The sequence below is a fragment of the Apium graveolens genome, chromosome 4, assembly GCF_009905375.1.
Source record: "Apium graveolens cultivar Ventura chromosome 4, ASM990537v1, whole genome shotgun sequence".
NCBI classification, from domain to species: domain Eukaryota; kingdom Viridiplantae; phylum Streptophyta; class Magnoliopsida; order Apiales; family Apiaceae; genus Apium; species Apium graveolens.
Window position 1 is genome coordinate 83,797,932 of NC_133650.1, and position 12,192 is coordinate 83,810,123.

A 12,192-nucleotide genomic window follows, 5' to 3' on the forward strand; every position below is an offset into this window, starting at 1 on the left:
TTCAATTAGTCAAAACAGTAATGTAGCGGTTTGGTAAAAAATCTATCTTTGAAAAAATTATTTGGAATTTTTTTTCAATTATATGATTGTTCATGTGTCTAATAAAAATACAAAAAATTGAATGAAACATCTATTTATCAAACCGTTTTATTAAAAAAAAATCGATTATCTAGTCAAAATAATTTACTTAATCAACTACTCAAAACAATAAAATCTGCTACATCTATTCTTGACCGCTAATTGCCAAACACGGCTTATTATTATATTTATTAATTTGATCTTATATTTTTATTCCTTTTCACTAGAAATGAAGACTAAAGTTTTACGGATTACATAATTGTGTGATTGGTCTGGATAGACTGTGGAGGAATCTTCACTGATTACAGCAGATTTTCCAAAATTTACAAATCTCACAGGAAAATATCGAATAATGGATACCATAAATATATTTAAAAGTAATAGTGAAAACACAAATTTTAGTATTATTACCATAGTATATAATGTAAGGATTCATTTGGTCATTTCTCAAAAACCTTAGTCAGTGTAAATTCAGAGAAAACGTTAAATGCAATTATTCATTTACGAGAAAGAAATGGATAAAAAATCTGAAAAGAAATGAAATATACAGAGGATTGCAGATACAAAATCCCAACGTACAGCCCACTGAATAAACAAATATGCCCCTGGTATTTGTAAATACTAAAAATACAGATATCTCCAGGCCTATATAAGTAACGAACTTGCATTTGCATGAACCATTGCCATCCAATAATCTCTATTTTTTTATCAGTTAATTAGATTTTTCGATCAGCTGCTGCGTTTTATTTTGCGAGTTTGATGCCAATGGGGATGAAGAAGACATCAGGTGGCCGGAAAAGCAGGAAGACGAGCAAGAACAAGGAGGAGGAAAGAAAGTATCCAAAGGTGCAAGTGTTAATTGATGTCTGTAAGGAGGTGTTTCAGAACTGTGGCCCTGGGATTGTTCCAACACCTGAGAACATCCAACGCCTCAAGGATGTTATGGGTATATATATGATAATGAGTTTGTTTCTATTTTTGGTTTATTTCTTTACCAATGCATTTGTTAGTTCATGTAGGTTGTATTGGTTTACCTGAGTTATATGTGTTGCTAACTAATTTTGGCTCTGCAGTGTGTACTCAAATGAGGACAAGTTTGATTTCTAGATCCAGTTTTAGTTTTTAGTCAGTTTCTGATGTGACTGCCAAAATATAACGCTTTGAAGGAGTTTGACACAACAAGAGAAATGAGTCCCCTATTTCATCATAAAGAAAAGAAAACATATGCGATATGATGCATATTTCTTTTCTTTTTTATTCATATAAAATTTTATATTATTTTGAGCAGAAAAATATACAGATCGAAGAAATGTGTGTCATGTTATCAAAAGTCACGGAGTGCGCTTTATTTTTAAAACATAATATATTTTATTTGAAATAAGACGCGCGTTGCGTAAAATATTTTACATCTTAAATAAGTGATATTCGTGATATATTTTGTAGTACGCTTTATTTTTATACAGATTATATATTTTGTTCGAAAATAAGATACGCATTGCGTAAAATATCTTACATCTTAAATATATATATATATATATATATATATATATATATATATATATATATATATATATATATATATATAACGTGATAAATATTATATACGATATCTTGCGCAATGCGTGATATTTTTTTATACAGGTATAAGATATATTAATATATTTTGCTATTTATATGATTCTTTGGGTCAAATTTTTTTATGAAATTGCTTCCTATTTTTTATTTTTTTTAAGAAGCTTACAAAGCCAAGACTCACTTTCATTTTTTTATTTGCATAAAGTTTTGTTTAATTCATAAATTATTTTGGATTTAATTATTCATTTGGAAAGCATATTTTAAATATGCATATGAATTTTCAGTTGAGAAAAGTCATATGTATCTTGTTTTATAGCTTGTAGAAATGGATAAGATTGAGTACCCAGATGCAATTGTTCAATAGGCATGAAGCCAAACTGAGACAAAAACATTAAATTTTGATTTGGCAGTGTACGGCTTTAGAAAGTGCATTAGTTTGACAGAAATGGACCTTGCATAACAACTGCTGCTAACAAGTAATACCCTTGTTTTTGTATGCAGATGGCATGACAGAAGCTGATGTTGGCCTTGGACAAACTATGCAAATTTTCTGGCCTCAGTGGACCCATAAATTCCCTTATATATCTTACATTAAAGTCTACGAGTGTGACAAATTCTCGGTATGTATTTCCGAGTTGCAACAAGAAATTTTGTATCAAATTAAGGAAAAAAAAAACATTATGGTCCCTTTTTCATTGCAGATTGGGGTCTTCTGCTTGCCACCTTCAGCTGTCATTCCACTCCACAACCATCCCGGAATGACAGTGCTCTGTAAGCTTCTCTTCGGGAAAATGTACGTCAATTCTTTTGACTGGGTGAAAGCTGCTGATTCTCCAAATGGTAAGCTCTTGCTGTTGGTTGTCTTATTATCAATGCCTATTTCCTAAATGGTTGCTACCTAAGAGGCCACGTTTAATTTATTCGTGTCTGTACATTGTGTTGATCAGAAAACGGAGTCTTTTCCACCGAGCCACTGAAAATTGTGAATTCTGGCAAGCTGGACTCTGATTTTAATGCCAGTCCTGCTGATGGAGTAATTCCTGCTGGGGCGCTGAGGTTGGCAAATACTAAGGTGGACTCCGATGTTTGTGCTCCGTGCAACACGTCTGTTCTTTATCCAGCCGACGGGGGTAACTTGCACGCCATCACGGCCAGGACAGCATGCGCATTCCTAGATGTGCTCGGGCCACCATATTGCGATCCTCAAGGCAGGCACTGCACCTACTACAGGAAATATCCTTTTTCTTCTCTTCCTGGTACCATACATTCTTCCTGCAATACTGAATTAGCTTCACAGTCTGTTCTTTATAGTACAAAAGGACATTTAATTTAAGTTCTCGCTGATTTTCATACGCGAACTTTTTCCCTTTAATTAAAACCGTAATTGAACTACTCCTCACTGTTTGATCATGTTTATTCGTGACAGTTGTTGGGATGGAATCAGTGCCGGAAGAGCAGAGGAAGGACTATGCATGGCTCCAAGAAACGGACAAGGCAGAAGGTTCCCTCATCTATGGAAGGAATTACAGGGGACCGGAGATCCTACCTGAATCATAATAGCTCCACATTCGACATTGCATGCACTCAGTTTTTTGTATTTTACTTTTATGTTGACGTTGAGAGAGATCGGAGAAGCTATTCTTTTCTCTTTGGCCATTTACTTGTGTCTTTTAAAACACCTGTGCCTTGTTTTTAAGGACATTTCATTTTAATAATAATAGTGTTTTTCAATTTAAATTTTCCCTACATATTCTCTCCTTCATTTTCCTTTTTCTAGTATTATATTTTTACTATTAATGAGTGGAGTGTCATGTACGTTTAAATTGTGTATTTAATTGGGATTTTAAAGGATTTTTTTGAATTTTGAAAATTTCAAAGTATTAAATTTAGATTCTAAAAAATCTTTTAAAATCTGATATAATATTTAATACGTATTGCAAAAACTCTTTTAAATCTGGGACTATTCAATTTAGATTCTTAGAAAGTACATTAAAATTTAGCGGTATACAATTTATATTTTAAAAAATCTATTAAAATTTGATTCTATTCAAAAGTACATGATCTTTTTTATATTTTTATAAAATTGTAGATTTTCATGGATTTGCTAGTGTATTTTATGTTTTCAGAAATGTTAGCAAGGCTCTACGATTTATTCAACAACTCCGCTAAAATCCGCATACAATTAAAATTAGCCAAAATTATTAACAATCATTCAAAATCAATGAATTGTTATAAATCCTATAAAATCTGAATTAATACATCCCCTTTAGTGTTAACAGCTGATTAATTATAACTAAACACTTAAATGTATGTGAGATCAATTTTAAGTGCTAGTTTCTATCTTAAAGACTATTTTAATTTTGAGCTAATAAATAATTAGTTGACATTATTTTGCTATTTTTCACATATATATGTGAAAAAATAAATTGTTGCGAGTTGCATGCATCACTAAATATATGAACTATAAAAGGGAATAAAATTTTAATTTAATACATTCGGCCTAATACTATATAGCATTGTTCTCTTGCCAACCGAATAGTCTTTCCTAAAAAAAATATTTAGAGTATTTTTAAAATGTATTAGGTACTTGATTTGCACATGGAGTATTATATATCGGCAAGAAATAATACTACCCCCTTATTCACAATTTCATATTTATGCGTCACAAATCTTTTGGTCATATTTGTCAATTATAGTAACTTACGAGTTAAATATATGTTAAATTTTTTGTAAATATGCTAATGTTGAGGCTTCAATTTAAAATTTGCATTTCATCGCTGAACATGTGAATTCCAGTTCGATGTAGTATATAATTTTAGCAATTTAACCGTAAAATTGGCTGCGGTGTAGAAATATGCAAACCTGCATGTTCAGTTGTTTACCATTCATACAATCAGGTGAAGAAAAACACACAGCAAAAAGTTTATGTTGTGTTTTGTTAGTATAATGGAATGAAATTAATGATACTAAAAGAAATTAATAATAGTCCGGTCAAAAAAATTAATGATAACCAATAAAAGTAAGATAGTGCAAAATTGTTATGATAAAAATTTTTAAAAAAATTTTGATGTAATAAGGAATGGAGAATTTGGGTGTTTAAATTATAGCTTAGATGATTGTGATGGGCAAAATAATAAAAAATTCGAAATTTAATAATTTTTTACTTGAAATCTCTATATATTCACTATAACCAAATACTACATTAGTGTTTATCCCTAGGGAAATCAAGAAAACTTAGCGAAACGAAAAAGAAGTCTTAAATAACTTAAACAGTTAACAACAAATGCTGAACATGACGAGCAAACAAGTAACTACAAATAGTTACAAACTTCTACAGAAATTGCATAGTTAAACGAGGAAGCGAAAAAATTATAACTCAACCTTAAATATCATTGTTGCTCTTACGCTTTATGTAATGTATTTTAATGATAAATTTAGTAAATTGTTAATTAAGGTGTGTAAATTATAAATGTACATTCGTGTATCCACATTAAAAAAATGTGTACTCGCGATAAGTTAAGTGAGTGCGTACTTAGGAGTATCAAACTCAAAAAAATATATATAATATTTATTTCCTCTTCTGAATCTTACAAACAAAACATGTGTGTTGGCAAGAGTTCACAGCAATATCTTAACTTCTCCTATGAAACCCTAAGGAGTTCATTGAAGGCCTCCTGAGGTATGTCGACAGTGCCAACCCGCTTCATTCGCTTCTTCCCTTCTTTCTGCTTTTCCAATAACTTCTTCTTCCTAGTAATATCGCCACCATAACACTTTGCAAGAACATTCTTCCTCATAGCCGACACCCTGAAAGTATAAAAAAATGGAGAGTTATATCAACAAAAAACACGCAATATTGAAGACTGAAAAGTGATGATTGTGTCAATGGATATCTTAATCTTCCATGAGAATGTCTATAAAACGGTAAAAACATATATCTAGTTCAAGTCAAACTGACAGTAGGTTTTTTGATACTAAATTAGCTTGTACTAAGTCTGATTACGTATAATATTAACTAAAGATTTTCTTTTATATGACTAATTGAAACCATCAGATTCAAATATACATGGCTAAAATTACCGACTCAAAATATAATAATACTGCATCGAGAAACATCAAACAGAAAATTAAAGGATATAACTGTAATAAAACTGTAAAAAACAATACTAGCAGCGGAAAAGTATGCAACTAACGTCTCTCTTGCAATGACCTTCGATCCAATAGCAGCCTGTATATTTATTTCAAACATTTGCCTGGACATGATCAGAGTAAATGAGACCTTAAATTACTAAAAACAGAAATCCAACAGAAACTTATAGCCAATGTGGATGAGCATACCTATCGATGAATTTTTTCAATTTCTCAACAAGTTCACGACCAACTCGTTGGGCCTTCAGTCTATGAACAATTGTTGCCATTGCATCAACTGGTTGTCCATTCAAGAGAATATCTAGTTTCACTAAATCGGCAGCCATATATCTGAAAACAACATCCACTATCACAATTTAACAAAAGGATAAAGGTTCTTCCATTCACAATGACATCTTTAATGCAGGCACCCCCTTGGTACTCATCAGTAATCCATGCATTTTTTTGTAAAGGTGTGTGGCATGCCATGGTCCTCATATATTTATTATGAGTATTCGATAACATGAAAAGTCTAAGGTCAATAGTACTAGCCTGTTATTGATAACGAACGAGAAATTCAATATAATTTGTAACAGTTATTTACTTTTTTAGCTAAATAATTTGTAACAGTTAGTATCACACACCTATATATGTATGTAACTGATACAAGAATTGAGGGATATAAAAATATAAGAAACCATTTAGTATGCATAATTTCTGGAACACTTTAGCACAAAGAAAATCCGGACTATCAAAACTCAAATAGATGAGATTTAAGAAACTGGAAAATATCCACAACAACAAAGTTTTTGTGCAAATGATGGTGATATGCAAGTAGTGGGGAAAGAAACTTTTTCATATTTTTCGGTGAACTTGTGAATTAAATGAGGGTATATAAAGCAGATTACTAAGCCCATCAAAATTTCGTGTTATCAACATTTAACAATATTAACCCTATTATCTTTACTTCATTTAACTGATTAGCAGATGCATCATTACTGAGACACATGGTTAATTTGGGAAATAAAGCCACTTAATGAGTTGGTCTGCAAACTGATTCAGTTATTGGTCGAATCATATGGTGTCTCCCACAAAATTTAATGCTACCCACTGTAAGGGAATGAACAAAACAATACTTCTGATCATTTTTATAACCCTCTCGGTTCTGATACCAAGTACATTACTAAAATAAATAATACCGTCACAACCCAAGTCCATGTCACCTGCTTCCGTTCATAAATAGGTGAGAACCGGGGGATGTGTGTGTGTGTGTGTGTGTGTGTGAGAGAGAGAGAGAGACTTACTCTGCCTCTTCGTAGTCAAATGAAGCATAACCTGAGGTTATACTCTTCAATTCATTGTAAAAGTCTACAACTATTTCTCTTAGAGGTAAGCGATACTTCAGAAAAACTCGTAGACTGCAGATACCATATTAAGCAGTGTATCAATTATTGGAACAATGAAAAAAACTAGTAGTTAGAAAATATAAAAACAAATCCTGCCTCAAAAGAGATGTAGTATTAATTAGCTAAACAAAGAAGAGAGATGCAGGATCTAGGTAAATGATATATCTACGTCAATCGGGTAAAACATAATTGTCAATGTTACCTATCAATGAAAGTATACTCCAACTGCTCCCCTCTCCGGTCAGAGCAAAGTGTGATAACAGAGCCAACATACCTGAAGTGGAGAGCAAATAAATAGCAGATGTATAATTATCTATAAAAAAAATATAAGGTTGATAAAACATAAGGCACGGGAAAGGAAGAAATTACTTGTAGATAAAGGAATATGAGAGCTTACTCACTGGGAATGATGATTGTAGCTAGTACAGTAGGTTCCCAGCATTTGGTAATTTTATTTTTGGGATTTGAGGGCAAGGCAGCAGGATTCTGAACCTGTAATTTGCTGAAGCAACAGAAAGTAAAATATTTGGTAATACTGGGATTTGTTAAGAATAAATACTACATACCTGCCATCTGAAAATTCAAATGTATATGGCACAGTGGGAACCGTGGAAATGACATGAGCCCCGTGCTCCTGTCATCAATAAACAGCAATATAACAAATAAAGTAAGCATATCGTTGTTACACCCATGTAAACTAATAATCCATTTCACAGGGGAGTTGCAAATTTGCAATAAATTTTGATAAACCCCACATACTAATATAAGATTTAGCACATTGCATGTGGTAAATGTTTATTCCCGTTGCCCAGTGAATATGAAATAACCAGTACATTTGTGGTTGCCTGTCAGTACAAATTACTAGTTTTTTCCTTCATAGAATAAAAACCAATAGGTATTACCATAGGATCCTACTTTAAACTTCAACAAATTCATGCAAATGTTTTTTCCACAAACTCAACAGAGATAATAATGTTCAGATGCATATATTATTTTTCGCAAATTCAGAATTGCAATACGACCTCTACTCTCTGTTACTTGGATGCAGCTGGAAGTGTTTAGTAAACGTATATCCATTTACCCCTTTAAACTATGCAATACAGCATTACTTACAACCTGCAAGATTTGCAAGTTCATGTGTTCTAATTTATATTACAAAAACAATTCAATTTACAATCATAGCATATTCTGTGTAGGTCAATAAACTGTTAGGCACATCAACTACGAAGAACAAAGTAGTACCTGTTCAAGTCGCTGATGAAATACGTCCATGTGTAGTAAACCCAAGAAACCACACCTGTAAACACAGAATTCATAATTAACTATGTGAATAAGAGGTAAGACTCGCCATAGCGGCAACCTAACAGATCACAATACCCACCTAAAACCCAGACCTAGAGCTGTGCTACTCTCTTTAGTAACTGAGACGCTAGCATCATTGCATGTAAGTCTCTCTATAGCACTATTAAGTGCTTCAAAATCAGATCCGTCGACTGGGTAAACACCAGAAAACACCATATGCTTTGCATCCTTGAAACCTATATGAAAACTCAAAAGGAAGCGATTAATCACAACAAAAGGGTCAGAAAGCTACAATGCTGTACGCAGCCCAGAGAATTGCTCATGGTCTACAAGGTATATACTGCCTAATAATCATCCTGTGACTGACCTTGGTAGAAATAACTTTTAGGGTCTAAGAAAATGAATGACAAATTTGATAAAGATAGTTATATTAAGACAATGCATGACAATATTAAGAAACCTAGAGACATGGCTAATATTCCACTCAAATGCAACATGCTTGTATAGCATCTGTGCCCCAGAAAATTGCACATGATTTACAAGCATGCAACTAGAGATTATTAAATCGATTAAGGTAACTAGATCTAGAATACATCTAAGCTTTAAATTACTTGAACAATTTCCGTTTACAAGAACAAAAACATATCTAAAAGATGATCAGGGGCCTTTGTTTCGAACACAGGGATAAGGCAAGGGCAATAAAAAAGAACTTCGGTCCACAAATTTGACCAACATCCACCAGAAGAAAATGTCCCAAAACGTACCTGGAAGAAGCTCCACACTGGTTCGGTGATGATACAAGGTATCTCCAACACGTGCCTCCTTGGTTGAACGCATGCCCGTGACTATATATCCCACTTGTCCGGTTAAAAGGATTCCTGTAGGCCTTAGTTCAGGGTGCATAATTCCAACATCCACTATCTCATATGATTGGCCCGTTACTGCGGCTGTAATCTTATCCCCTTTACGGAGAGCACCATCAACAACTGCCACGTGGCAGATCACTCCTCTGTATTCGTCATAATAAGAATCAAGTAAAAGCATGCGTAGGGATGAATTAGTTGTCCCAGGAGGAGGTGGAATCCTCTCTATAACAGCAGGAAGGACCTGCTCAAGACCTTGACCTGTTTTGGCAGAGGTCAGAAGTGCATCACTTGGGTCAAGATCAAACATAGATTTCAACTGTTCTTTAATGCGATCAGGATCAGCAGTTGGCTGGTCAATTTTATTTATGATGGGAATTATTGTTAGGTTAGCTTCGAATGCAAGATAAAAATTTGCAACTGTTTGTGCCTGCACGCCTTGAGCTGCATCTACAACTAGAAGAACACCCTGGCAAGCTGCCAAAGACCTAGAAACTTCATAGCTGAAATCAACATGACCCGGAGTGTCGATCAAGTTAAGCAGAAATTTCGTGTCAGTCCCACGGAAGTTAGTGGTATGGAACATGGTTGCTGTTTGAGCTTTTACAGTTATTCCCCTTTCTCTTTCCACCTAAGTCATTCACATTTCAATTGCATAACAAAATGAAGGGGCCAAGTACTTTATTTAAACTTACAAGCTATGATGCATGAAATGATAGAACACAGTACTCGTGCATTATATCAAAACACACTAAAAATACTGAAGTCGTTGATGAATTCTTTAATTCAAGGTTACATCACTTCTATTGCTTATTCTGGAAATAAAAATATATTGGTATACTGGTCCAAAAGATGAATAGATTTTCAGAGCATAATAGAAGAAGACCTCATACTAGTTATTTAACTGCAAGTCTAAAGATGATGAAAGAAAGTACTTTCCGCCAATAAAACTTAAAATAGATGATATACCCAACAATTGAAGTAATCATGTTAACATTTATGCCAACTGATGCAATATGTGTATGTATAAGTGAAAGCCAATACTTTGTTCTGTCAAAAACAAGGTTGAGAATGAGAAATCGATTCTATTTGGTTTAGTCTCCAAATGAAGAGTACTCGGACAACTAATCAAGTATTATACTTATGTAGTAATACTCCCTCCGTCCCTAGTTACATGTCCATTTTGCTTTTCTAGGAGTCAAATTGACCAATATTTGACTAAACATTAGAAATTATCTATTTATTATTTTGAAAATTAAAAGTTTCATTTTAAAGTAGATTAAATGTGCTTTCTATGCAAATCGCTTTTTAAAAATTTTCAATTATAGAACACGTATAAATTTCAGTCAAAATATAGTCAATTTGCCTGGTCCAAAGTTAAAATAAACATGTATTTAGGGACGGAGGTATTAAGATCTTTTCCATATTTAGGCTTTTATGATTTAGTGCACCAGACTCAAAAATCAATATTCTTTGTAGTTTGTATTATTTAACTCTAATATGTAGATCCTTATCAGGTTATATGATCAAATGTGTACTTTTATTTCCTTCGTTTAATGTTGTTATTATGTAACTGTGCATTCACCTTTACCGACAGAGCCGGGTGTAATTTCTGGCCAAATTTGACAGACTCAATTTTGACCCAAATAGTATAGAAATCTGTTTTTGACTTGATTACTTAAAAATCGGTTACTTTGGACCCTTTCATAAACTAAAATCCGACCACTCGGAGGATGAGCGATTTTCACAACAGTTATTAAAGTTGCTACTTCAGTTAAGATTTTTTTTCAAACAATGTCTACAACATCAATATTTCTTTCAACATTTCACAGATTATTCATTCATTCAGGAAACAAGCACTTGACTGAAACGATATCAATATACTAATCCTGGAAGTCAATTATTCAATATAACTCAATTGCAACAACAATCCCCAAAATTTAATCCCATACCAAAAAGCCTAAGCATACAAAGTCACTAAATTTCCATAAAGCAATATATAATAACCAAACCAAACGTAACCAATATATCAGCGAGTGCATTGCATATAAAGTATAAAAATGTGTAAAGTACAAAGTATTGTACCTGCAGTTTATCCAGGTACTGAGGCTGGCCATGACCTTTCCTAATAGTCTTAGTTAACTCAAGTAACCGATCAGCCAATGTGGACTTTCCATGATCAACATGAGCAATTATCGAAAAATTTCGAATATTTTCATTCGGGTATTTGCTTAAATCAATGCTTGAGTCTGTGCAATAACAGTACTTGTAAGGATTTTCAAAATGAGACACGAGTGGGGGTGTTTCTCGGAAAATGAAATTAAAATTGGATGATACTATTCGAATTGAACATTTCAAAAGGGGTTTACAAGAAGACCTAGAAATGATTAAAGAAATCATTTGAACTGTAGTTGCATAAGGGGTTTAGATTTATGTAACCCTTAAACGGGTAAAAGCTGTTGTTCTTGATATCCCCTTCTTTGCGGGATCAAAGGGTTTTGCGGCTACCTATATGTATTTTTTCCCTTTTTTTTTGTATTACTGCCTTTTATGTCTTACCCCGGGCAGCCGGGCCTAATATGAAAAGCTCGTCTCCGATTCTAAAAAAATCATTAAAAATCTGTTCCCCACAAAATTTGGCCCGGCCCGATTTGGCTCTTATAACAGACTACATATTTTTTGCAAAAATTCGGCCCGGTCCAATTCAGTAAAACCCCGGATGTAAGTCCAATCCGGATTTAGGCCTGATCCGGTCAAAAGCCCCGCCGATCCGGATAAAATTCCGGTACAGCCCGATCCGACCCTATAAAAATCCGAATTTTATGATGATTTTTAATAAA

At 33.4% G+C, this 12,192-nt stretch overlaps 2 protein-coding genes across 2 annotated transcripts; one reads left to right on the forward strand and one right to left on the reverse strand.

The window, feature by feature from the left end:
- Nucleotides 1–752: 752 nt before the first annotated feature.
- On the forward strand, nt 753–3,332 carry LOC141716797 (plant cysteine oxidase 2-like). Its single transcript, XM_074518979.1, has 5 exons — nt 753–1,024; nt 2,155–2,273; nt 2,355–2,493; nt 2,601–2,909; nt 3,080–3,332. Exons 1-5 carry the CDS (start codon nt 838–840, stop codon nt 3,208–3,210), a joined length of 885 nt encoding a protein of 294 aa, XP_074375080.1. The 5' UTR covers nt 753–837; the 3' UTR covers nt 3,211–3,332.
- Nucleotides 3,333–5,192: 1,860 nt separating this feature from the next.
- On the reverse strand, nt 5,193–11,885 carry LOC141718128 (translation factor GUF1 homolog, mitochondrial). The gene is made up of 11 exons (XM_074520499.1): nt 11,438–11,885; nt 9,254–9,983; nt 8,569–8,725; nt 8,430–8,484; nt 7,754–7,821; nt 7,585–7,689; nt 7,390–7,461; nt 7,086–7,199; nt 5,992–6,132; nt 5,847–5,906; nt 5,193–5,460 (listed from the first exon to the last, which is right to left on the reverse strand). The coding sequence occupies exons 1-11, from the start codon at nt 11,750–11,752 to the stop codon at nt 5,295–5,297; spliced, it is 1,983 nt and encodes a 660-aa protein (XP_074376600.1). The 5' UTR covers nt 11,753–11,885; the 3' UTR covers nt 5,193–5,294.
- Between the last annotated feature and the right edge of the window lie 307 nt (nt 11,886–12,192).